The 24834-nt window shown below is 34.6% G+C and overlaps 7 protein-coding genes across 7 annotated transcripts; 3 read left to right on the top strand and 4 right to left on the bottom strand.

Annotated features, from left to right (window-relative positions):
* Positions 1-814: 814 nt before the first annotated feature.
* Positions 815-3020, bottom strand: Tsp_09237 (26S protease regulatory subunit 7). The gene is made up of 11 exons (XM_003375611.1): positions 2954-3020; positions 2573-2610; positions 2439-2520; positions 2140-2374; positions 2008-2080; positions 1851-1946; positions 1634-1798; positions 1472-1559; positions 1213-1415; positions 1025-1121; positions 815-972 (listed from the first exon to the last, which is right to left on the bottom strand). The coding sequence occupies exons 1-11, from the start codon at positions 3018-3020 to the stop codon at positions 815-817; spliced, it is 1302 nt and encodes a 433-aa protein (XP_003375659.1).
* Positions 3021-3064: 44 nt separating this feature from the next.
* Tsp_09236 (intraflagellar transport protein 80-like protein) lies at positions 3065-7327 on the bottom strand. Its single transcript, XM_003375610.1, has 15 exons — positions 7057-7327; positions 6372-6455; positions 5864-6279; positions 5380-5504; positions 5117-5290; positions 4982-5053; positions 4698-4929; positions 4499-4634; positions 4279-4435; positions 4055-4226; positions 3904-3993; positions 3676-3851; positions 3509-3619; positions 3359-3434; positions 3065-3085 (listed from the first exon to the last, which is right to left on the bottom strand). The coding sequence occupies exons 1-15, from the start codon at positions 7325-7327 to the stop codon at positions 3065-3067; spliced, it is 2313 nt and encodes a 770-aa protein (XP_003375658.1).
* A 2684-nt stretch (positions 7328-10011) lies between these two features.
* Positions 10012-12934, top strand: Tsp_09235 (putative leucine Rich repeat-containing domain protein). Its single transcript, XM_003375609.1, has 12 exons — positions 10012-10022; positions 10100-10328; positions 10455-10560; positions 10609-10745; positions 10823-10941; positions 11020-11146; positions 11202-11978; positions 12043-12196; positions 12268-12362; positions 12418-12567; positions 12681-12758; positions 12890-12934. Exons 1-12 carry the CDS (start codon positions 10012-10014, stop codon positions 12932-12934), a joined length of 2028 nt encoding a protein of 675 aa, XP_003375657.1.
* Positions 12935-13827: 893 nt separating this feature from the next.
* On the top strand, positions 13828-14719 carry Tsp_09234 (hypothetical protein). Its single transcript, XM_003375608.1, has 3 exons — positions 13828-13860; positions 13962-14067; positions 14457-14719. The coding sequence occupies exons 1-3, from the start codon at positions 13828-13830 to the stop codon at positions 14717-14719; spliced, it is 402 nt and encodes a 133-aa protein (XP_003375656.1).
* A 39-nt stretch (positions 14720-14758) lies between these two features.
* Positions 14759-17240, bottom strand: Tsp_09233 (putative calpain-3). The gene is made up of 9 exons (XM_003375607.1): positions 17082-17240; positions 16869-17000; positions 16554-16762; positions 16286-16478; positions 15972-16180; positions 15634-15916; positions 15198-15583; positions 15010-15131; positions 14759-14919 (listed from the first exon to the last, which is right to left on the bottom strand). Exons 1-9 carry the CDS (start codon positions 17238-17240, stop codon positions 14759-14761), a joined length of 1854 nt encoding a protein of 617 aa, XP_003375655.1.
* Positions 17241-19357: 2117 nt separating this feature from the next.
* Positions 19358-22490, top strand: Tsp_09232 (putative BAR domain protein). Its single transcript, XM_003375606.1, has 10 exons — positions 19358-19449; positions 20457-20493; positions 21006-21147; positions 21211-21339; positions 21441-21574; positions 21639-21731; positions 21926-21961; positions 22082-22171; positions 22225-22325; positions 22400-22490. Exons 1-10 carry the CDS (start codon positions 19358-19360, stop codon positions 22488-22490), a joined length of 945 nt encoding a protein of 314 aa, XP_003375654.1.
* Positions 22491-22973: 483 nt separating this feature from the next.
* On the bottom strand, positions 22974-23856 carry Tsp_09231 (adenylate kinase isoenzyme 1). The gene is made up of 5 exons (XM_003375605.1): positions 23805-23856; positions 23568-23731; positions 23373-23492; positions 23118-23309; positions 22974-23045 (listed from the first exon to the last, which is right to left on the bottom strand). Exons 1-5 carry the CDS (start codon positions 23854-23856, stop codon positions 22974-22976), a joined length of 600 nt encoding a protein of 199 aa, XP_003375653.1.
* Positions 23857-24834: the final 978 nt, after the last annotated feature.

The raw sequence follows: 24834 nt of genomic DNA, 5'->3' as shown, positions 1-24834 counted from the left end.
ATACTGTATCATAGTAAAAGGAAAGAGCAATTTTTACAAGTTCGTAATGAATTTAATTTAATCGAAAATTATTTCAAATGGCATTTTTATTAAAATATTATATAAAATAATATTTTATTATGTGAAAAATGTTGAAATAAATAATACATGAATAGATTTTTGTTAATTTTTTGGGTTACTCAGTAACAATACAGTAGAATATTGAAATAATAATTATGTAAAAACAATAATGAAATTATTTTCATCCAATTATTTTAAAATAGAATAAATTCATATTCATTCTTGAAATTAGCAAATGATGTGCAGGTAAGAATTTTAAGTTGGGGCAAATGATGCGTAAACAATTTTAGCTCATTTTATCGGTTTAAATTCTGTCGTTGCGTTTGTCGTTACGTTATGGTCAAGTATCGGAGGAATCGCCGTTGTCGCCAGCGGAGAAATTATAACCTGATTGAACAGACGATTTTCAGCTGCCAGAAAGTGTTGTCGGTTCAGCTGAATAAATTCGAGACGGTCGCATGTCGTTGGTTCTACTCGGTTACTCCAAAATGGGCGTCAAAAGTGATCCGGCGTTATCTCTTCCTGATCATTACTGTCATACAACTGTGTGTTCTATTCTTCCTTTTAAATATATTTTGATATCGACTTGAGATGAAATAAAAGTCGAATCAAAATGCTTGTTCTTCTTGTGCTGAAATTCCAGTAAATGTAAATTATGTAGCATCATTAATTTTAATATCAAGCAATTCGCACAAAAAAATTTTATTGCCACTAAACAAAAATATGCATACAAATTAAATGAATAAAATCAGTTTTAGTTGTGCGTCAGGTAGCGTGGCGTAGCACTAAATTTTGCGTAGCCTTTTATCACTTTTTGAATTGCTTCAAGAAAGTCTTTCTCGCTGGCGACTTTCCTTCGAGCTCTTATAGCAAACATCCCAGCTTCTGTGCAAACGCTGCGTATTTCAGCTCCTGAAAATAAATGATGCAATGGGCATAAATAAATACAACGTTCGTCAAAAACCTGTGCAATTTGGACAAAGTCGAGCCAACAAATCATAACGAATGTCCCGCTCAACACTCATTTGCCTTGCGTGAATTTTAAATATATGTTGACGACCCTAAAAAAATTATTTACAACTTCAACAATTCTATTCCCAAATTTGTAGTTTTTTACAGAATACAGAATTAAGACTAATTGCATATACACACCTCCATGTCGGGCAAACCAAATTCCACCTTCCTGTCTAGCCGACCTGGTCTTACCAAAGCAGGATCCAAGGTATCGGGTCGATTCGTTGCCATTAACACTTTTATATTACCTCTTGGATCAAAGCCATCCAGTTGGTTGATCAATTCCAACATAGTTCTCTGCACTTCGTTGTCACCGCCCATTCCATCGTCAAATCGAGCACCTTTTATGAATAATACACATACATATTAATATTTACTTCAATTGCAATTATGATACCTCCAATAGCGTCAATTTCATCAAAAAAAATAAGACAAGCTTTTTTCGATCGAGCCATTTCAAATAATTCTCGCACCATGCGAGCCCCCTATGATAAAAATAAAAATGTATTAAAATTGGTATTGAATCCGAGACATAAAAAATACAAATAACAAAACATACTTCACCAACATATTTTTGAACCAATTCTGAACCAATTACACGAATAAAACAGGCATCAGTCCTGTTCGCCACAGCTCTCGCGCATAATGTCTTTCCTGTGCCAGGAGGACCGTAAAGCAATACTCCTTTAGGTGGTTCAATGCCAAGGTTGACAAATTTGTCCGGCTTAAAAATCAAATTTAAAAAAAAGGACTAAAAATATCGAATTATTGAATACATATAAAAGTGGGGTTTCCACCACTTCTCGGAGTTTCTCAATTTGTTCCTTGCATCCGCCCACGTCATTATAAGTTACGTCAGGCTTTTCTTCAACCTATAGATATTATCATACAACACTAAATTATTGAAAATTGTTTTCTTCAAAACAACTTTACCTGCATCACAGTGACAGTAGGATCAATTTTCGGCGGAAGGGGTAAATGTATTTGATATTTATTTCTGTCCACACTGTAAAAATTTTATAATATTAAAAATGTGCGATAACATTCACCTTCTCATTCACTAACCCTACGCGCATGCCTTCTTCTATATCAGTCGGCGCCACTTGATCTGCCAAATCGACAACAAATTTTGCAAACTGTTTCACATTAATAATGTAACGATTCGAATCTTCAGTTTCACCAGCAATAATTTTCGTGCAACGAGCAACCTGTAAAGGCTGCTCTTGTTGGAGTGTCAATTTGTCGGCTGCAAGATCCCAAAGAGCAGCCGGTGCCAGCCCAGTATCGGATTCCTTAATTCCTATAAAAATAATAACATGAACAATAATTATATACAGAGTAATATATTTTCCATTATTCCATACCAGCGAGCTCATTCACGCGCTTCAAAGTATCACGAATATCATCCTCTGTCTTTTTTATAGCTTCATGATAGTAACCTTGTCCCTTAAAGTGTTTACAATGCAAATAGAAAAGTGGACAGTTACTTTTTACTCACATAAGTTTTCAATATAGCTATATCGCCTTCATCCAGTGCTAAAAGATGTTCAATTAGCAACAAATAAGCGGCATGTACGAAAGACAATTAAACATCGTTAAACTAATATTGAAGCAGAACATCAAAATAATTAAATAAACTGAAGGTGAGTAAAGAATGAAAAATTAAAGCAATTTAAATGCACTGTAACATGTAAAGCACATTTGAAAATAATCATATTTTAAAAAACATAAAAATTTAAATATTTATAGTGGTATTTTGCATAATTTAACAGTACATGTAAAATAAAACGAAGCTATACTTTTATTAAAGTTTACTATTGAAAAATTGAAGGTAGTTTGATTCGGTGAAACAAAATAAACAATACGAAATGAAAAATACCTTTAATGGGCTCTTCATTATCAGTCTTTTTCACTTTTCGCATATCATCACCCAAATAATCTGGCATTTTTAACGAAAAAATCGAACACAAGCTGCCGCAGTTAAGAATTTTTAATTACAATTATCCGTATACTGTAAAATGAGTAACTTATTTTCATTAATCAAGTACATACGTTTAATACTGTAAATGAAACGTCAATTTCGATATAGTAAGTAAAACATTAATTTAATATAGTAGTCTTTTACTATATAAATGTTAATAATATCGTTTTGATATTTAACTTTAAATCAAAACATTTTTATTTTTTTATATTTTCGTGTGCAGCAGATTGTGATTCGAATATTGAAATATTTTTTGACACTTTTGGCTAACATCCGGTTAATATAATTTTATTTTGCATTAACATTAGACAGTTGTTCCTTTTTTTCAAATTTCTGCCATGCTGATCTTCTTTTGTATATCGGCCAAGTCGACGTGTACCTGAAAATAATTTCAATTTTTAAGCATTTGAATTATCGTTTTTACAGTGTTCCAGATGTACTGTGTCTTCTAACTGCAGAAAAGAATTTATCGTTTCAGGCTTATTCTCTTCTTCCAAATATTTTTGCCTCAGACCGGCAACTACATCAACGTAAACTTTATTTTTTAAAGCAATATCCAACGCTCTAAATGTAAGGATTATTTTGGTTTATTTAAAGTTTTTTTATTCGAAACACTTTACCTGGGCCAACGATTGAGATGCACATTTAACATTATTGCATTGAGAAAGCTTCTTTTTTGTAATAACATCTGCTCTGCTTTTGTTACATCTCCAAGCAGCAGTGTGGTATGAGCTTCATTCAGCCAATCTCGAGAGGGGTTTGATAAAATCTCGTTTATAAATGAAACCTTTTCTACCTTAAACATTACGAATAAATTATCCTTTTGAAATATCAAATTGATTTGTCACTTCATTTAGCTTTGCATAAGCGATAACGGCCACGTCCAATTTCTTCTTCAGCGTTGATTCCACTGCCAATGTTGCCCATAATTTATCAGTCTATTAGCAGATGCAATTTTTCATTTTTTCCCTTCTAAATTAGATTTCTATATTTAATTACTTCCAGTTGATTGCATAATCGTAATGCTCTATCCCATTGACACGCTTGACAAAATTTAAGGAGAGCGAACGGGAAAATTGGAAGTGCACAGAAAATTTTACATCCATCCGTTCTTTGTAGAATTGCGTGAGAATTGAAAAATTTGATAATTTTTGCATTTTTACCAATATCTCTGAATAAAAAAGAAAAAAAATTAATTAATTTTAATTTTATTCCTTACAAACGTCCCACACCGTCGTTCTATTGGAATTATGCATTTTTCGCACAGATTTGTATCGAAGAACGCCGCACTTGGATGACACCAGAGGAGTAAGTTTTCATTTTGAACACCCAAAAGTGTATTAAACGCGTCACTGAATTGGATACTTTGCAAAAGTTGACCTTAAAAGTTTAATTTTAATGATGAATATTTTTATTTCTTCTTTTTTTTCAATATTCTCATACCAATCTTCTTCGCGCATTGTTTGTTTCGTAAACTGTCTACTTTTATAATAAAAGCATCTCCATTTACGTCAAGGAATGCCAGTATTCGATCATTTTTAATATTTACCTGGTCAAGTGTTATTTCACTTATTTCTGACTGAAAATATTTTCATTGTTAAGTTTCATTTGCATCAGTTTATTGATTTTTGGTTTCGCTTACGTTGTGTTCAATTAGTCCATTTTCCATTAGCTTTTCAGATTCGATGTCAAATAAATAAATTCGTCGACGATTAAATGAATTACAGACTGCAAGTGTATCACAACTTAGAGCTAGTCTATCGGTACTGTGGCAGAAAAATATTGATTGACTTATATCGGGATAAATTGTATTTTGATGGCGGCCTTCGTAGGTATATATGTAAAAAGCGTGACCATCAGTCAATAAAAATAATCTAAAAATGCAGATAATTTCAAAACTGAATGTAATAATTTTAGAATATATACTTGTAAGTCATTGCTATGGCCAATACGCCGTGTTTCAGATCCGTAATGATGGGAGTGTTCCAGTTCTTAGAGCTAAAAGTTTTGGTGAATCGATTGATTTAAAACCCGATTTGAAAAACAAGAATGAATCTTTACCGATAGATGTAGCATTTTTTCGGATCTACAACAATGAGATGTTCCCATCCAAGATCAAAATGTCCAATAAAATCTGTTATATCAAGACGTTCTACGGAACCATCTTGAAAATTTTTTACTTCAATGGTGCATTTGTCCAAGTGTTTTGCTTCTAAATGTTCCCACGTGCGTATGCTAAACGTTAAATTTGATAATTTGATATAACTCCATTCGCTGTTGATTTGTCTTAATTATAAGATTGCAGTAATGATAATGTTATTTACGTTCCAAGTAAAGAAGCACAAATGATTTGTCCATCACTGCAACCTGCTGCTAGCAATGTTCCATCTGAAGACCAACAAAGTGTAGAAACTTCTGCATCAGGAATGATTTCCAATGTTGCAAGCCACTAAAGTAAATGTGTTTTTTCACTTTAATAATACATGTTATTAAGACGGTTTTCGAATAGCAGATTGTATAAAAATAAATTATGAAACAAATTTATCCTATTATAACCCTTTTGGTAGATGCAACGAAGCAAAAAACCACTTATCAAATTTATCTCATCTGAAATTGATTATGCCATATGTGCGTGCGTAAATGTAGAAGATGATTGATTCAAATCCTAAACGCATGTCTATTTGGAAAAGTGCAAAAGTTGATAAATCATCTGCTGTTCAATATATGATAAAAAAGGATTGCTAATATCTACCCCAGATTGGTGATAAAGAAGAATCACTTCATTAGAACCTGCCGCTATCCAGCGACCGTCGGGGGACCAAACAATGGAACAGATTGGCGCCTCGAAACCCACAGTGACATATAAAGCTTTGCCGAATTCATTCCACACCTGCAATTGGGATGCCGAGGTGACAAAATGAATGGGTTGAAAGATATTAATTGATTAGTTGCTTTGATTTTTCCATTTTCTCCACCGGACACGATCCAATTGTTAGCAGGACTCCAGTCGACAGCGAGAATTGGACCTTGATTTGCATGCCATTTGAACGGCAGTTTGTCAGTTGCTTTTACCCAATTGATTTGCAATTTGTCACCGAAAGAAAATACAACTCGGCTATTATCCGGTGACCAACGGACACAACGTACCGCTTGGTCAACTTTCGCCAGATGAAGTCTCAGCACACCATTTCTAGACCACAGTTTTACATTTCCATCTTCTCCACCTAAATATTTGAAATTTTCTTTCTTTTTACCGTGATAGTAGAAATTCAGCAGTAGCAGATTTTACATGTAACAATGCTTATTCCATCTGAACTCCATTCGGCCGAAAGTACTGCACCGTTGTGTGCATTTACTATTTTTTCAACGCGACCACTTTTGGAAATTACGGCTATTTTACCTAAAATTACGTATGCAACAATTTGCACTATGAAGGTGAAGGTTGTTTGTAAGCGAGGATAACTTTTTTTCTCTTTTTTTAAAACCTATGCCTTTAAATTATGAATTTAAGATGTAGAGTAAAAGCGAGAAATTATTGAATCAAAAACGTGAACAGTCATGAATTTAAAAGTTGTTAGCTTTTCCATAGAAAGCAGAGAAAAGTAACTTAAAAGATTAATCAATAATCTATTTTTGTAAATGACTAAGATTATATGAATCATGAAATAATCTTTATTTGAAATGTATGATCAGTCATGCAGTGATTTGTTTAAATTGAAAACTTTCGGGCCGTTTCGAATATTTAAAGTGTGAATGAAATTGCTAAATGAAATGAAATTTTTTTTCAAATTTTGAACAATCCGTTGGGTAAAGTGTTCTCGTTTTTTTTCATGTCATTCTTAATATGAATTTAATGATATTTAAATTTGAAAAAGATAAACCCCTCATGATTACCAATTATAAATGACGAAAATTTTTTTTTCAAATAAGATGATAATTTGTGCATTTTATAACAATTATGAAAAATGGGGAAAAAAAGTAAAACACTTCTTCGCTACTACCTTCGGCCGTTGCTAGCAGGAAAGCTTCTGAAACAGTTGTCGATTTGTTAGCATGCTTCGTTGCCGGACAAGAGCGCAACGCGATTGGATGCCAGCTTTCGGAAAGGTTTGCAATTGTGCTCGACTGATTTTCAACCACTCGCCACAAGCGCAGTTGGCAGTCGTCGTTGCAGTGGTAAAGTTCGTCCGCGAACTTTGTCACTGACCAGTCGATTGCGCTTATTCCATTTGTCGTGTGAAATTCTTTTTTGCGGACAATTTCGAAACGCATCCGCTCAGCTTCACTCGTGTCGCCACTGCTGTGCGTTGCCACGGCAACTTGCCGCGCGGTAAACGGTAGTTTTCAAATCTAGCATTAAACTTGCATTTCAGTATTACATACTGTATACTTGGAATACTGTATGTCGTTTTGAGCAAGGCAGTTGTGCGTGAGGGGATCGATCTGCGGCATTGTGCGACATTTCGAATCCAACTGCAAAAGATCGCAGTATGCCGTGAATTTTTTTTATTTATTTTTGCCATTTTGATTCGTCTTTGGTCAGCTTGTTTGTGGATGCGGTTTGGGATACAATGGCTGCGTTCGGCCCTTGCGGAGGAGGGTCGTCGACTGGCGCAATGTCCCGTTGCTTGGACAAAGTGTTCGAAGACGCCCAACTGGCCGGTGTGCTGTCCCTCAGCGGTCGAAATTTGAAAACTTTTCCATGCTCAGCCGGACGATACGATCTCAGCGATACCGTTTACGCCGGTAAGTTTACACTCATACTTGCATATTGTTATTATATTCATGTTGTTTAAATTTTTTTTTTAATTTTTGAAATAATTTTTTCGCGCTTTAAATACTTCAAACAACAGATACTTATATTGAGCAAAGGTAAATGTTGTTCTATTGACTCGTTTCAAAGCGACCGCTGTTTAATCATTCATTCATCATGTCGATTGTTTGCTCATGGAGTTTGTTTTTTTTTATTGTAACAAGCTTTTGCATAGACACTTGTTAATTGTTCTTCAGTTGACATAGGAGTGAAAATTTTGTTTATTTATTTATATTTACTTTAAGCATTGTTTGAGTAAATTTTGCCGTGTCAGCGCAGTTTCATGTCAACACACAGTGTGTGTGTAGGTGGGAAATTTTTATATGCAATTAGCATTTGCTTAGGAACGTTGTCCGAATAGGTGGCATTTCTGTTTGCATTTTCGACTTATAACTAACTGGCCAGTCTTTGCATTTGTCAAATTGCACTTTAAAGGTATGGCAAATGGCCGGCTGCATGCCTGGAAAAGCAGTCAATCAAACTGGGTCAATTTCACATGCATTGTAATGTCTGTGAGCGTGTTTTGACCGCGCTGACCCTGACCCGTAAGGGCGGCGTGAGAGTCTACAACGAGAGGACGGGCTCTTTCTTCACCAGCCTCCCTTTCCTACCCGTTGCGTTTACCGTTGGAAACCTTTTTTTTTTCTCTTTTATTCAATTATTTTTTTGTTCCAAACCACGCCCTTATTCGAAACAATAGTTTAAAATTACCTTTTGTGAATGAGTGGAATTTTTCATTTCACAAAATAGCATCAATCAATCATTGGGATTTCAAATGAACAAGTTTTTATTTCATTTCTGCATGAGCAGCTTTTGCTAGCCTAGCCGGCTTTTGTTAACTGCCATTGATGTTCGTTCACTACTACTAACCGGAAAAGTCACGCTCAAGTGAAAAAGAAATTGCATATTTGCAACGTTGTGCATTTTTTCACTTTATTATTAATTTTTGTTCATTTGTAAAATAAATAAATATTTTAAATACAACTCTGTTGTTAAGTGTAAACTTGATTTATAACAATTTTTTAAAATAAAATGTATATGTTAATTTTAAAAGGGTAGTAAATTCTCTTTTCCTTGTTTTCATTTTGATTGACAAGCAGAAATGAGAAATTTCATTTCAATTTCACTCGAATTCTTCAAATTCAACGTTTGCTATTTTTCAACTAAAAGCACCAGTTGTTTTGCTCTTTATTGTTGTTGTTGTTGTTGTGAATTTTGAGAATTGACAAATTTGAATTCATAAAATTTGAAATCACTTGAAATGCTGCTTCTTGCTTTCAAAATTGACGTCAAAGTGCTTTTATTTTTTTTCGCTATTCGGTTTTCTTCTCTTTTAGCATTTGTTTGTTTTTGCTTTTGAATCGAAATTACTGAATGAATGATTCGTCATTTGTTGCTGAAGAGATTAAATTTTATCATATTAAATAAAAATATATATATAGCTTGCTTTTGGCGTCACTAATGAGCTTTTACTTCACATTTCACAACCCGCCTCCTGCTAGATAATTTGATCGTGTTGATTTTTTTTCAACAATATCGTCAGCATTGAATTGAATTGACTAATTTAAAAGAAGAGAAGGGTAGAGGAAGCAGAAATTTAAATTTATCACCTCTGTCCATCATTAATGAAATAATGCTCATTGTGTGCAGATGTGATTTTCCTGTTGTTTTTTATAAGTAAAATATTTTCAGTTTTTTTCAATTAAAATTTTTTTTGCTTTGTTCTTTTAAATCTGTTCACGATGCTAATTGCTAATTTTAAATCAAATTTGATTTTCAAGATTATTTTTTTCTTCTTTTTATTTTTTCTCTTCTCTTGCTTGGACATTCCAGTGAAAATTGTGAAAATAGTTGCTTGCTGCCATTTGCTTTGTTGTTGTGTGTTTAGCGATCGATTTCTCCCCCGAAGCCAACTCAATAATTATATAGCTCAGTGAAAATTTTTTCGCAAAAATGCTTTTCCATAATTATGCAGAAAAAAATAAAAAAGGAATTTGATTTCATCAATCACATATATTTTTTGAAATTATTTTTTTCTTTAAAAAAGATTTCATTATTGTTTTTGAACAATATTCAATGTTGTGTGAATTGATTGATCAAATGTCGAATAAAATTGCAGTCGAACGAATAAATTTTTTTACGAATGCGCGTATTGTTTCTTCATTCAATTATGCAAATTATTAACAATAAAAAAATAATTAAAATTGCAATTTATTAAATGTTTGTTTGAGATTTGTCAAAAAATCGTCTTGCCGAATTCCCGGTGGAATTGGCGGAATGCGGGTTTTTGGAGACGCTTCATCTGCAGCAAAATTGTATTCGGTCCGTGCCAAATTGTGTACGGTATTTGGGCCTTCTGACCTACCTGGATTTGGGCGTCAATCAGATTCAAACGTTTCCAGTGGAATTGTGCTTGCTTCCGCTCGAAGTGCTTCTGCTGAACAACAATCGTATCGAATCGTTGCCTGTGGAAATTGAAAAATTGTCCAACTCGTTAGCCGAATTGGTACAATGAATGGATTAATTAGTCGTAATTAATTGATTAATTAATTGATCAAATTTCATTTTTCCCTTTTATTTATTTAGGATTTGAGTTGTAATCAGATTGCTGTTTTGCCAAATGAAATTGGCGCCTTGAAAAAGTTGCGGGTGTTGAACTTGCGTCAAAATTTGCTCACTTGGCTGCCTTATGGTAATTTGATTGAAATCGATGAAAATTTTCCATCACAATTGTTTTTAGAATTTTGCAATCTTGAGCTGAAAATTTTTGACGTCTCCTACAACAAGTTGAGTCATTTGGATGTGGATTTGCGTTTCATGCGTTCCGTTGTTCACTTGTCGCTCGACGGAAATCCTTTGGTCTTTCCCATGGCTATGGTAAGCTGCGATCAGTGTTTTGTTGTCGTAATTTGCATTTTTGATGAAAAAATAATTTATCATTTTCCATTTGGCAGTTTTGTGACCGGGGTCGAGATCATGTATTCAGAATGCTCGAACTCGAAGCCGTGAAACGTGGCAAGGCGAAACAAGCCGGCGCCGACGTCGACACTCGTCAAATATCTCTATTGCCGACGTACAGAAGCAGTGTTCATTTGATTCTAATTTTTGGTTGTGCATATGTTGAATGGTATTTTTTGTTCTTCTATTTCAGCAATCCCAGCGATTATAAATATTTGTCACGGGACAAAAGTGGTCGTCGTCAAAGTCGCAATCGGACAATTGCGACCGATTCGGGCTATTCAACGTTGAGTGAAGAGCACGCCAAAATGCTGGTCGAAGTAGGTTCGAGTAAAAATTCCACTCGCTCTGTATGCAAAAAATGTCTGTTTTTAGTGTCTTCCGTTTGGAGCGAAAGTTGGTGCCGGCGAATCGACAATGCCGTTGGCGGCGAGGAAGAGGTCCCCGCCCGTCGGCCAGGAGTCGGCGCCGTTGTGCGCCGGTGCCGGCAAGCGGGATTCTGGATGTAGACCGAATTTCGTGCCGCCGCCGCCACCCCTTGCGGCGCCGGCTTCATTCACCAGTTGCACGCTGTTGCAGAGTGTGAAGAAGAGTGAACGCGGCGGCTTGGTCGAAGAGGTGATGTCGGCCTGTTTGGAGAGGATGAATTTGGGTTCGTCGTCCGTGGTGGACGAGGCCGCTAGCCCGGATCTGGTGGTCAACGGTCGCTCCACGCCGGAGAAGAAGAGGCCACCGCCACCGCCCCCTCCGCCACCGCGCAGAAATGCAGTTTCTTCAGTACAGCAGCAGCAGCAGCAGTGCTTCAAAAAAATGCCTGCAATGGAAGAAGCGTGCCGCTCTTCTCCTGTTGGAGAAGAGGTGATGTCCAGGGCGACGCCGCCCAAGCACGTCAAAAGTGAAATCATTCAGGCTTTGTATACAACTGCTACTGGTGGTGGTGGCGCTGGTGGACCATTGAAAGCGGGCGTGGCAAAAAAGACTGAATTCATTCAATCCGTGTACAACGATGGATCTCCACAACTTGGACAAAGTCCGTCAAAGTCGACAATTCTTGCCACAATTGAACAACAACAACAACATTGTTTGTCGCCGCCACTGATTGCTACTGTTGCTGCAGTCGACAATTCAAATCAACTTACATCTCCTCAGCAGGTATATTTTTTTTTCAATAATAGTAATAATAATTATTATTATTAATGTTTCATTTCATTTCAAGAAAAAACAACAAACAACAAATAGCATCTCTTGCAATGGACGCCTTGAAGCGACTGAAATTTCTACTGCTGTTAATCAGAACAACACCAACAGCAATGTTGTCCGTCGTCTTAGTTATACTAAAAATCAACAATCTAACAGAACGACGATAAATCGTAATTTTATTTTCTTGTCATTTAAAAATATTGAACATGATTTTGCATTATTTTTTTTGTTAAATTTTCAGATCCGGCAGTCAGATCGACCCATAATCGTAATAATAACAATACGGTTGCAAGTCCAGTCGAATCTCCGGTTACTGTAGTCGAATCTATACGAAAGGTTAGTGAGAATAAATTTAGTTTACTGTAAAGGTTGAAATGTGTTCATGTTGAAGATAGTGGAACAAAAGTTGGACGTTGTTGATTTGCCACATTCAGCCGAAGCATTGGGGAACGTGCTCAGCGACGGCGTACTACTTTGCAATTTTATCAACGCTATTCGACCTCGCACTGTAGCCATAGTCCACACTTCTGCTGATAATGGAGTAATAAGAAATTTATTATAATATGTGATCTTTTGTGAACACTATTTCACAAAAGAAAATATATTTATAACGTGAATTGGAACATTGGAAGGAATGTTGTTTTCTTTTTTCAGGCTAAACTTCCATTGGCTAAAGCTCGACGTAATGTGGAAAATTTTCTAACCGGCTGCCGACGCTTAGGAGTTCAAGAAGTATGAATACTATTTATTATTTGATATTATATTACCTTCGCTTGATGTGTTTTATTTATTTATTTATTCATTTGCTTTAACATGAGCTTTTCATTTATATATGTATATATGTATGTTTATTTATTTTTGAGTGCGTGCATGGTGTATGTGTTGTGTGTATCTTTATCGAAGTGTAGTAGTTGTTGGTATGTGTATGCGTGTGTATGTGTGTGCGTATGGCTTCTTTCCAACAATATGATATAATATATCTAGATAGATAGATAGATAGATAGATAGATGTGTATATATGTTTCATTGTTTTTATTATTTTGCTTATCTTTTATTGAAATTGATACAAGTTTGGGGTAGAGGGGCGGGGAGGTGGAAAAAAGTATTGCAATTCATACAATACAGAAAAAAAATTGTAGTTCCGCCAGAAGGTTATGAAATAAAATTATAAAAAAAGAAACCGATCGGAACGAGTGTTAGTCACAATCGTTCCTTTGTAGGATTGGATGCCGCGTTATGAGGACTTGGTTCTTCGTCATCCTCCAGATTTGAAGACCCTACATGAGCTTCTTGGCACGCTGGTTCAGCTTTGCCGACTAAATCGCACCGAGCATGCGCTATCGTTTGGCCGTCATTTGTTCTTGCTTGGCTGTTGCGCAATTATCCTCGCCACCGCCTTGCGAGCGTTCAACATATTCCTCTGAACCAGCAGCCGCCCCAAAATATCTAGTCCAATTTATTGTTCATATTTTTTTATCTCATCTCCTCCATATAGCCATTATTTATTATTTATTCCTCCTCTATTTGGGTTTATCTTCGAAGAAAATACATTTTTTTTCGCGTTTTAGATTAATTTTTTTTCTGTTATTATTATTATTTTCCCTGGTTCGTAATTTCATAAGCTAAAATGCACAACAAAAAAATACTGCTACTTTCGGGCTGTTGTTCACACTGTACATATCGTCATTAGATATTGTTGTATGTATGTGGTAGAGAGAAGCTGGTGATGTTCAGAGTACGAGTTGTTCACCAACAACAGAACAATAGTTATTGTAATAATATTATTATTATTATAATAATTATGGGTATTGTTGTTGATGTTGTTGCTGTTGTTGTTTTTTTTCTCACTTTACCTTTCTCAATCCTTTGCTTTTTTCTTTCGTTGGGTGTTCCGTTGCTTGTTTGCAATTTCTGAAATGGCCACTGTTTTTCTAGGTTCACTTGTTTTCTGTTCTTGAACTGATGGAGAAAAAGAACTTGCACGCTGTCCATCGAGCTTTGCAAGCGATTGGCCGACAGGCGAGCAAAACAGCGCGTAGTAGTAAGCTGTGCAACAACAATGTTTCTTCATCTTCTCGAATTTCTTAATTTTTTTTCTTCCTTCCTTGCTTGTTTGTTTGTTTGTTTTTCTTTTGATTGTTGTTTATTTATTTATTTATTTATTTATTCTTTCTCTCGTTGCTGTAGCTTTTGAAATGTATTTTTGCCTATTAACGCAATGTGTAACAGAAGTTTTACAAAAGATGCGAATCATACCTAATAAGAATAGAAGGAAAAATTAAAACAGTTCATCTAATTGAAGAATATACAACAATTGCTTGGTTTTCTTTTCTTTTTTTATTCATTCATATTTTGTTGTTATTATTATTATTGTTGATCGTGCGATTTATGAGCCACATATATATATTATAAATATATTATTTTGGTGAGAATATTTAAACCACAAGAAAAGAAAAAATCACAGTCGAATTGGATCATCGTACGTGGCGACGGAATATAAAATTTTCCCCTGCTTGTCGTCCACAGCAGACGCTGGCGCCCCCGTACTAGTATTAACATCGGCGGCGGCTGCTTTCTTGGCTTTTTCTTCCAGTGCCTGTTCGCCACTGCTGCATCGATTGTTGATTGGACAGTTCAGCAAAACCCGACCAAGCCATGCATCTCGACGAACCATGTTCGAACTCCACACCTGAAACATCTCCCGCATACGTATAATATCTCTATATCTACATCTATATCTGTATGTGTGGAACACGCACGTCGATTTGTATTGGCTTGTCGACACTTTTCCGGACGAAAATGCACTGCAAATCCCAGTTAGGATCTCGCGTCTCTTTGCAAATCATCGAACGGACCTCACGACCGTCGCACTTGACCACACAGTATGGATTTACTGTTGTTGTGAATTGTTATTATGATGAAAGAATAATTTTTCAACATCAAAAACCGAAACGGACATCATTTATATTTATATATATATTACTTGGTCCTTTGTTGCTGACGTGCAAATTGTTGGCACCGACTACGGTCAGCTGGGTGACACATTTGAACGGTTTTGAAAAACATGAACAAGGATTCGGCGCTGGTCCATCCAATGTCAGTTCTCTGGAATTTTTTATTCATTGACTATTATTTGTTGCACTTGTTTGTTGTATCATCAACAATAATTACGTGGCTTGCATGTTCCAAGTCGCGTAGAGGCGTAGCATGAATTCGCCTTCTTCGTGCGGTGCGAAAGTGCTCGGTATGATCACATAACGTCCCCGGCGTAAATTTTTCGCGAACATCAACACACTTTCACATCCGGCATAGTCCGATTTGGCGACAATTTGACCGGTCAATTTGTGCAATCTGTATATGCGATTTTCTTCGACCTGCAAAAGTGATTGGTTAATTTCCAAATGGCAAAAATCTATTGCCGTTTCAATTGCGCCTACTTTGATCAGTATCATGCCGATGGTCAGGTAGGATGTTCTTTGTCGACGTCTTATTCCTGAACCTCGTTGCATTAGAGAAGCGACAAATTCGCCACCGTCTTCGAGCACATCCAGACGATACTGAAAGAAAGAGAATTGACAAAAAAATTTGCAACTGAAAATACACATACCTGAGGATTTTGCAGGCAAGAATCTTTGAAATTTGCACAACCGCCAGCTCGATCCGACAGCACATCACCTTTGTCGTTGGCACAATGCCAGACACCGTGCAAAATTGTCTCGTGATAGCGAGACGACAGTGAAAACACGCTTGTATCGAACTGATAGCACAGGTCGATTGTGGTGAAATTGGTGCAAATGTCTTCCCAGCACATCCAAAATTCTCCATTTTCTTCAATTTTCAAGCCGAGCTCACGTTGTTGTTCTTTGCTAATCTGATCCCACTCGGAAGCGCTGAAGGTGACAGTAATTTTTTTTGAAAATTATTGATAATCAAGTTCGTTCTTACCCGTCTGACCAAGCACCGTTCCATTCTTTCTCACCCCATGGATTTTGTAAACGAACCATCATCACCTTTTCCGGTGTGTTGAACAACGACGAAAAAAGGCTCTGATATCGACTGTCCAAGCTCAACTTTTTCACTTCAGTTATTGCATACGAATGACCCTTGAGCAGACCGCATTCCAACGGTTCTTCCACTTCTTCCAACGTATTCGCCTTCGATTAATGAATTAATGGGTTTTGGTATATTGAATATGAAAATTGGAATTTTTACAATTCCTACAAACACACACAGACACACACACAGTGCCCTCAGCTTACTCGAATCGAAACCGCCATTAGGGCTTTTTCGTTGAACGCTTTTTTCAACATGCTGAACAATTCCATTCTGGCCGTAGCGTGATCGTAATAAATTCCACTGTCCAATTTGATCGTTATTGGCACACCTCCTGTAATAGCGACGAAAGCTTCTGCCAACGTACCACCGCTGAGCGATTCATAGCAACCATTTAATCTATTATATTTATAAATATAGAAGAGCTTCAATTTATTATTATTATTATTATTCATAATTTGTTTTTTTGCTTACTTGGCAAATGCTTTTTCAAGCAAAGCGCACCAAAATTCATTTCGAGTTTTCGACTGGGCATAAACAAGCTTCCCACCTCTGGTTGGCAACAAATCGTCCACAACAACGTCAACCCAACGTCCGAAACGCCAAAAGCAAAAGTGAAATATGCCGCAGTATTTGTCCGCTCTGCTTGAGCTCCATTCTTGTTCATTCGCATCCGGAATTACCTGAATTTAAGGAGGAGAATAGAAAGAATAAAAAAACATTTTAATGTTATTTTTATTAACAATTAATCAATTATTAATAAATAAAGAAATTAAAATATGAATTCACCTTTGTCCAGAAACGTTTGTGTCTGGTCAACGCGGAACAAGCAGCGACGAACCAACAATTGCCCAGCACGCCTTGCGTCACATCGTTCACGCTGACGCCGTCGACGAACAATTTCGGATTGTTCACAATGTCCTAATTGTCATAAATGATTGCTTTTAGATTTGAAATGAAATAAACAAACAAACAAATAAATAAACAAAACAACTACTCTACCCCGGGCCGTTTCCATTCGATTCCTTCGTTTCGTTTCGGATCGTAGTACAATGAAGAATTGGTTGGCGGAAATTCGAGGTCGGTGAACAATTTTCCCTCTTTCACCAGTTGCTTTTTCAACTTTTTGTAACGCTGATTTTGAAAAGGTTCTGGCGCCATGTTTTCTTTTCGATTCGCCAAATTCGAACCACCGAATCACTTCAATTTTACTTCTATATCTGTCTCTGTTGTGCCTTTTTCTACAAACATACGCACAACATTTTGTAACAGTGTAAACAATAATGACTAATCACGACAAAAATTCAACACGCTACAACGGTAATATACAGTAGCAAATAAGGTCGCCGAACGGAAGCACCGGATGCCCGAGTGAATCCAGTTGCCAACCAGTGTTGTTGACTAGTTGAAGCTTATTAATTGATCAGTAAACAAACAGGTCACGCGCGTGGAGTCTGTAAAAATTTTTCTCCATACTATTTTGAACGGCATGTTCAATTTTCGCAAATATGTGCTGATCCCAGCACAATTAAACCGAACAACACGAACTGTAGAAAAGAAAATCTTTTCCCACTTTTTCAACCGTTCAGACGTACGTCACTTACCACAACGTACGTTACGAATGAACCTGACCATCAAAAGTTACTGTAATCATTAGTCATTGATCATTGAAATGTGGTCTGTTGAAAAGAGAAACAGGCCAACTGTGAACGAGCAGTTAATTCACAACACAATACTACACACGGTGGTACACTTGTTCAGCTGGTGACAATGTTCAGAACAGGGTGTGGTTTGGTTGGCCATTTTTGGCATCATCATCATCAGTTGGAGAACAATTTACGATTCACCAAACGCATGTCAACATGCGGCAGAATGGGAAAAAACTAGTCTGAAAATAGAACCATTTTATAATTTAGTTGCATGCGAAAATTTCCAGATCTACTTCAGCATGAAAAACTTGTTCTTATTACTTTGAAGTTATTTTTGTATTGAAATATATATATATATATATATATGATCGAAATCAGTTGCTGAAAAATGTGGTGAAATAGGTGAACGGAAAATTATCACCAGTTGATCACCGATCAAACATGTTGCAAAAAGCAAATGAAATATACACTTGTGTCGAAGAAGCTTTTTTTCACGTTCCATTTCATCCGCTGATCGACTAATAATGATAAATAAAAGTTCATCTTACGAGGAATATATGAATACATTTTGGATGAATATGTTGTCAAGATGAATTGATCGACCGAAAACTGTTGTTATCAGAAGAGTATTATCAAAACCCCATAAACGCATTCGTTTATTTCTTGTTTGTTAACAATGCAAACAACTCTGACGAACATGCAAGCCGACAGCAACGCGTAGCAACTTATCTAGCTGTGGTGACCATTTTCTTTTTGCACTATGCGCAGCTGAAGCTTCTTCTTCTTCTTCTTCTTCTTCCTGTTTGTTGTTCAGTTTTCATTTGTTCATCTTTTCTCACAGCACTGCTTTCTTTCAACGGCAATACTCTCAACAACATTCCATTGAAGCGACATTTCAATTTTCTCAAATTTGAAATTCACCTTTCGTCTCCAAACAATTTGTCATTTGATATATTTGATTTGCTGAATGCTTCACTTGTATTGTTACACAATTGCAATTTTGCATGTAAATTTGAAAAAAATAGCAACATATAACAAAATCATTCGTTCGCCTGCGTGTTCGAATGCATACTGGATTTCTTTTGAATTTATCCATCAGTTCATGCATTCAGCTTGCTTTTCTGATAAATTTCGTACAAAAAAATACATCGAATTCAAAAACATTCAATAAAAAATAACTAAAAATTTACAAACTTGTCTCTTTGACATGCTCATATTTTATCACGAGCATATCTTCTGATCATCGATTGCTATATAACTGACTGAAATTTATACAATAAAGCCTCAAATTCTATTTTTTTTTCTTAAAAGAAAACTTTCATTTATATTAAATGATTAAAAAAAGCTTTCAGTGTATTAAAAATTTAAATTTTTTTTAAATTTATCAGTTTTTATAGTTATAGTTTGTTTATCACATAATTGTTGATCTGACAAAATGAAAATTTTTATCATATTTTATTAGTAGTACTTTTTTCTTAAATATTAAGACATTCAATCTATTTTATACTGTATTTAAATGAAAATAAAGTTCAAGTCTATACTATACTCGAAAGAGAACACTCACTGTGGTTATACAGAAGGTTGTAATATTGTCCTAAACTTATGTTATTTGATTTGTGCTAAATTGATATGGATTTCAATATACGCAAATTTACCTCAGATGCTGCTGCTGCATTTTCTCGTGCTGTGCAGGTACCGCTTGTTTTATGTTCTGATTTATCGTTTACAATTTGCATTTGTAATTTAATGATATAATTGATATAATGTTTCACATAAATATAAATATTTGTTTGCAGTTTTCGTTTATTAAATTTTTCTGTTCATGGTGAATGATTTTACGTACTTTAAGGCAAAAGGTGAATCTAATTTTCAGTGCGCAGTTTTTCCGTTTTTATTACAAAACGCGCAATGGTTCCTATCTTTGAATGCGTTATTTTTTCATCCAATGCCTCTTAATGTTTTATTTTAATTAAATTGAGTGTTACGCAGCATGTAAATTATAAATGATGCAGAAGTAATGCACTTATCTTTCATGTGGAACTGATTAATTTTGAAACAGTAGATGCTAATTTAAATATTTTATGCATTTGCGTTTCTTGTGGAAACAAGTTTCATATGAGTGTATTTACTTAAATCCGTAAGGTTGAATTGATTTTCTGTTGTTGATCATTTTGCAGTGCAAGTGAATTTCAGTATTGAATAATTGCAAACGCATTGCGAACATTTGCTACATTTAATGCAGCTATTTTGTCATTTGTCGTTTTAATTATTTTTGATTGATTTGATGATTTCAGATATAAATATGGGTTTTCTTTCTTCAACTTGAGGTTGTTTTCTCAGTAATTTTTTTAATTGAATAATTTTACAAATATTGATTAAATATGAAATGATGTATGTTTGTCATTGATATTGAACGTTCTGACGGCTATACTTGACCGCTTTTCTAAATAAAGCCATCAATTCTACGAATAAAAAATTTATTAAGCCGTATAATTTTAAAATAGATTTATTTCATTTCTGTTTTTCAGCATAAATACTTTGCAATAATTGTATTTGATGAATTTTTTTAAATATAAAACATGTTCATGTTTGTTCAAATAAAGAGCCTGAAATGAAGTTTTTATTGTATTTTGTTGACAACACCATTGATATTAAACAAGTGAAAATTGTGCTTTTATGTTTTGCAATCTGCTTTAAGTATTATAAATTATTTTCATTGAATTTTCAGTAAAAGTACAATTTCCTTTTATTTCTATGCATTACTGGTTTTATATTTTTAATACAGAATTTCAATAATTGCAAATTACTGGCTGTGAATATTTATGTCCGTCGATTTTAGTTGGTTTTTTTGGTGTGCATTATTTGCAGATGAAGTGATGTATGCAGGTTTTGTACATTGTACATGCAGTTTAATTTATAAAAGTTTAAAGTGAATTTGTTATCGAAAGCGTTGCAATTGGCAATGTGAAAAGCATCATTCTGTAATCAAATCATAATACAATGAATTGTTAAAGTGAAGCTATTTTTTTAATTAAAATTTACTCCTTTCAGATAATGACATGTTAAATTTATCGCAGAGTTATCGTAAAAAGAATTTTTTTATAATGCAAACAAAAGTTGGTTTATTTTTGAAATAGTTTATCAAAAAAATGTTCTATGTTGCAAATATTATTGCATATAATAATGATGATGATGATGAATGTTTAAAGTTGAATGAATTATTGTTTTATGTATAAGGAATTTTCTTTCAAAAAAAATATATATTTTAAATTGATAGTTTACTGGAGAAAAGTTGGGCAAAGCGGAAAAGACTGAATTGGACGCTTATTTCGAAAGTCTTCTACAACGAGCCGATGTCACCGAAGATCAAACGAAAAATATTCTCAATTGTATTGAAAATTATTTGCAACCAAATCCAAGTTTGTTGAAATATGCATATTTTTTCTTCAATATTAATATTCAGTATATATTTTTTTGTTTAGCTGTTAGGATGGAAGAATTTTTTTATGAAAAATTAGATTTGAAAAAAGAACAACGAATGAACAATGCAGAATTGCTCGGCGTTGCGTTGACAAATGCAGGAAACGAATTCGGTCCTGGAACTCCATACGGTATATGCACTGCAATGTAGTGTACTGTGCTGTAGAGTTTTGTTTATTATTATTGTTGTTGTTGTTTGTTTGTTTGTTTGTTTGTTTTGCCTAAAAAACAGGAAGCGCGCTGTTGAAAGTTGGAACGGTGCAGAAAAATATTGGCGTTGCGGAACGGGATTTCATTTCCGCCGCTGCCGTGAACGTTCTCACACCTTTGAAACGTTTCATCGAAGGTGACATGAAAACTATTAGTGTATGCAAATGAGTTTTTGTTTTCCATTTTATAGATTTTATTATTTTATTTTTGATTTTCTTAGAAAGAAAGAAAAGTATTGACAAATAAACGATTAGATCTTGACGCTTGCAAGTCTCGTTTAAAGAAGGCAAAATCGGTCCAAAGTCAGACAGCGGTACGTGTTTCATATTTATTGTTGTAAATTATTCAAATGGAAAATATTTAAATTTTAAAACGATTCTTTTTTTTCTCTGCATGATCTGTAAAAAGCTAGGTAAAGTATTATTTTGAGAAGGAAATTTTTTTTATTTGAAAACATTATTAAGTTTTACATTGTCTTTTTTGAAAATTTAAATATCTTTTGTGCAGATGAAAAAGGGAGCAGGCTATGAGCTTGTGGAACAAGTAAGTGTTAGTGTTGTTTGTTTTGTTTTGTTTTGTTTATTCGTTTTGTCAAATGTTCATTTGTTTGTAAATATTGAATAATAATTTTTAAAAAAATTAATTTTTTTTTTGCTTCTTCAGGCTGAAGCAGACATGAGAGTTGCTCAGTCTGAATTTGACAAACAGTGTGAAATTTTGAAACTTCTGCTCGAAGGAGTGCAAGCTGCCCATGTAATGAATATAATATTTCATTATTTCAATTAATAAATAAAAATTTTTCGTAGACGAATCACTTGAAATGCCTGCGAGATTTTGTCGAAGAACAGTTGGCATTTTATGCGCAATGTCATCAATATGCGGCCGATCTGCAACATGCCTTGTCTGGGTATGTATTTCAAAAAATAATTAATGTCTGTTGTTGATGTTGTTGCTTTTGTTTAATGTGCAATTTCATTGCAGAATTGTTAACACTGGTGATTCAAGTGTACCACTTTATCCAGCTTTGCAAGATGAGAATTTGGAAAAGTCGAAAAATTTACTTGACAGTTAGGAAAGAGATTAGCATCTTTTTTATTATAATTTTTACCGATAACCGGTGTCGACACACATTGCACTATTATACTGTAGTAACGTTTTACCGTTGTCATTTCGTTATGTACAGTTCGACAGAGTTTGCCATGGCTTCTAAACTGCAATTCCATTCATAATTAATTCCCTGGACTGTGGAGTTTGTCAGCTGAGATGAATATTCCTTTTTCTTTTTTTCATGCTTATCCTCAGGTTAGTTCTGGTGATCAGTTTTGTGTTGGTTTTAGCATACCTGATATATAAAGATTAGGTTATAAATGTTTTTATTCAAACAACTTTTCTCATGATTGCCATAATGCGGAAAATGTTTCAACACTACTTAGTAATAAGAATAATAATAATGCTAATTAGTAATTATTATGAAGAAAAATTTTCTTTCCGTCTTACAAAAGTTACAACTCGCTACAACAAACAGATGACTATGAAAAGAGAAATATTTGCTATTTCAGACGAAGAGTTTTTGTAAAGCTTTGTCCACTTCTGCAAAAATATCATCAACTTTTCCCTCTGCGTGAATCTACAAAATAACAACATCTACTTTAAAAAAATGCACATAATTTTATGATAAGGAAAAAAATTTTTTTTTCACCTGCACTAATTTATTTTTAGCTTTATAATAATCGATAACTGGTTGTGTTTGTTTGTGAAAAGTGTCCAATCTTTTGGTAATTGTTTCCCTATTATCGTCAACGCGACCGCTCGTCTGGCCACGCCCCAACAATCGTTGTATCATTGTTTCATCGGATACGTCGAAAAAAATCACCAACTCGCACGGCATTATCTGAGAATACAAGCTGAATAGAAGAAAATGGCATTTCAGCAATTATTTTCTTATCATTCATACTTCTGCTTCGAATATTTCTCCTTGACGCACATCTCGAGGGTAGCCGTCAATTAGGAAACCTCTGCTGCCTTTCTTGATCGCTTCAAGCATCGCTTCTTTCACTAAATCGAGCACTATTTCCTGAATTGAAATTTCACGCATGATTATTTATTTATTTATTATTCAAATCAATGGATTCTAGTCGAATTGACGAACCAAAGCAACAAGCTCGCCGGAAGCCATGATATCTTTCAATTGACCACCACGTTCACTTCCAGAATTCACCTCAGCCCGTAACAAATCACCAGAACTGAGATGAGTCAAATTGTACTTGTCGACAATTTTCGCACACTGAGTACCTTTTCCTGAACCTGGTCCTCCTGAAAAAATGATTAAAGTTCTTTAATTCTATGCAAATCATGCAGTGAATGTGAACAAAATTTATTTTGCAACTTTCACTACTGAAAGCATCGCTTCCATTTGAAATCGAAATTATTCTCCACATGTTTTAAAAAGAAATAGCAGTAAAAAAATATAATTTTACCAACAACGAAAATGATAGGCAATTTTGCATTTTTCAACGGTGTCAAATCAATTTTTTTCCTTTCAATAATGGGAGCCTAAAATTTCCATCACAAAACAAGCAAGTAATATTACTTTCTACTAAATAACATTTCGTACCATTATTTTGTGTTGCTTGAAAATTATTCAGCCTGTGAAACGTTTAATAAACTTGACGTGACAATTTGAAATCACTGCACTGTTCTCGATGAAACAAAGTGAACAACATCCTATATTTATTTAATCTTTACCGTATTTACTTACTGTAAAAAATTAAATTGATATTTAAGTGTTTTCCAAAAAAATTTTCCTACTTAAACAAAGTCGGCAGTTAATTGATTTTTTCATTATTAACCAGTTTGAAAAAGTTGCAGTTGCAGTGAAATTAAATTTCAAATTTTCAACTTTTTATGCTGTACATCACTGATCATTATTCAATAATAGCACGCTGTGTACAACTTTACTTTTATTGCGCTTTCAAATAGTTTAACAGGTTCTAAACCTTAATTAGGGTAAATGACTTGAAGTGTAACTTGCTTTGCAATGTACTGTAATGCATAAAATTACTTAAAGCAGGAACAGAAAATTTCCAAGTTTAGTCTTTTCTTATTGACGATGACAGTTCATTTAGTTAATTCTTTTTTATTAGGTGCTGGAAGTGAACTTGAACTTGATCATTTGATTTTCAGCTGCTATCTGAAGCTGTTGCTTGTAATTATGCATTGTAGTTAGTAAAATTTTAATGCCTCTGAAATGCTATTAAAGTATAAATCTTATTTATAAAAACCTTTGTCATGTATGGAAAGTTACTGAAAATTTAAATTTTAAAATTAGAATATGCTATTTTACGTGACTTTATGCACTTTATGTGTTTATTTTTGTCAGAAGACATTCATAAATTGACTTGAAATGGTGAGTACGA

Source organism: Trichinella spiralis (genome assembly GCF_000181795.1).
Source record: "Trichinella spiralis strain ISS 195 chromosome Unknown Scfld5, whole genome shotgun sequence".
Lineage (NCBI taxonomy): Eukaryota > Metazoa > Nematoda > Enoplea > Trichinellida > Trichinellidae > Trichinella > Trichinella spiralis.
This window is presented reverse-complemented; position numbering and strand designations above follow the sequence as displayed.

Excerpts from the sequence above, each read along its gene's own strand:
- Tsp_09236 (XM_003375610.1), bottom strand. The coding sequence starts at position 7,327 with ATGCGTTTCGAAATTGTCCGCAAAAAAGAATTTCACACGACAAATGGA. Across the intron at positions 4,930-4,981 it reads GCCATAGCAATGACTTACAA|ATTATTTTTATTGACTGATG; the intron begins GTATATATTCTA and ends CTGCATTTTTAG. Across the intron at positions 3,435-3,508 it reads ACGATAAATTCTTTTCTGCA|GTACACGTCGACTTGGCCGA; the intron begins GTTAGAAGACAC and ends AATTATTTTCAG.
- Tsp_09234 (XM_003375608.1), top strand. The coding sequence starts at position 13,828 with ATGGGTATTGTTGTTGATGTTGTTGCTGTTGTT. Across the intron at positions 13,861-13,961 it reads TTGATGTTGTTGCTGTTGTT|GTTCACTTGTTTTCTGTTCT; the intron begins GTTTTTTTTCTC and ends CTGTTTTTCTAG. Across the intron at positions 14,068-14,456 it reads GAGCAAAACAGCGCGTAGTA|AATATTTAAACCACAAGAAA; the intron begins GTAAGCTGTGCA and ends TATTTTGGTGAG.
- Tsp_09233 (XM_003375607.1), bottom strand. The coding sequence starts at position 17,240 with ATGGCGCCAGAACCTTTTCAAAATCAGCGTTACAAAAAGTTGAAAAAG. Across the intron at positions 15,132-15,197 it reads ACTTGGAACATGCAAGCCAC|AGAACTGACATTGGATGGAC; the intron begins GTAATTATTGTT and ends AAAAAATTCCAG. Across the intron at positions 14,920-15,009 it reads CGTCAGCAACAAAGGACCAA|TAAATCCATACTGTGTGGTC; the intron begins GTAATATATATA and ends TCACAACAACAG.
- Tsp_09235 (XM_003375609.1), top strand. Across the intron at positions 10,329-10,454 it reads AACAACAATCGTATCGAATC|GATTTGAGTTGTAATCAGAT; the intron begins GTTGCCTGTGGA and ends TTATTTATTTAG. Across the intron at positions 12,197-12,267 it reads TAACAGAACGACGATAAATC|ATCCGGCAGTCAGATCGACC; the intron begins GTAATTTTATTT and ends TTAAATTTTCAG.
- Tsp_09237 (XM_003375611.1), bottom strand. The coding sequence starts at position 3,020 with ATGCCAGATTATTTGGGTGATGATATGCGAAAAGTGAAAAAGACTGAT. Across the intron at positions 2,611-2,953 it reads TAATGAAGAGCCCATTAAAG|CACTGGATGAAGGCGATATA; the intron begins GTATTTTTCATT and ends AACATCTTTTAG. Across the intron at positions 2,081-2,139 it reads GAAGAAGGCATGCGCGTAGG|TGTGGACAGAAATAAATATC; the intron begins GTTAGTGAATGA and ends AAATTTTTACAG.
- Tsp_09231 (XM_003375605.1), bottom strand. The coding sequence starts at position 23,856 with ATGTGGAGAATAATTTCGATTTCAAATGGAAGCGATGCTTTCAGTAGT. Across the intron at positions 23,493-23,567 it reads CCGGCGAGCTTGTTGCTTTG|GAAATAGTGCTCGATTTAGT; the intron begins GTTCGTCAATTC and ends ATTTCAATTCAG. Across the intron at positions 23,310-23,372 it reads GAGAAATATTCGAAGCAGAA|ATAATGCCGTGCGAGTTGGT; the intron begins GTATGAATGATA and ends TTGTATTCTCAG.
- Tsp_09232 (XM_003375606.1), top strand. The coding sequence starts at position 19,358 with ATGGATTTCAATATACGCAAATTTACCTCAGATGCTGCTGCTGCATTT. Across the intron at positions 21,340-21,440 it reads CGGTCCTGGAACTCCATACG|GAAGCGCGCTGTTGAAAGTT; the intron begins GTATATGCACTG and ends CCTAAAAAACAG. Across the intron at positions 22,326-22,399 it reads CTGCAACATGCCTTGTCTGG|AATTGTTAACACTGGTGATT; the intron begins GTATGTATTTCA and ends ATTTCATTGCAG.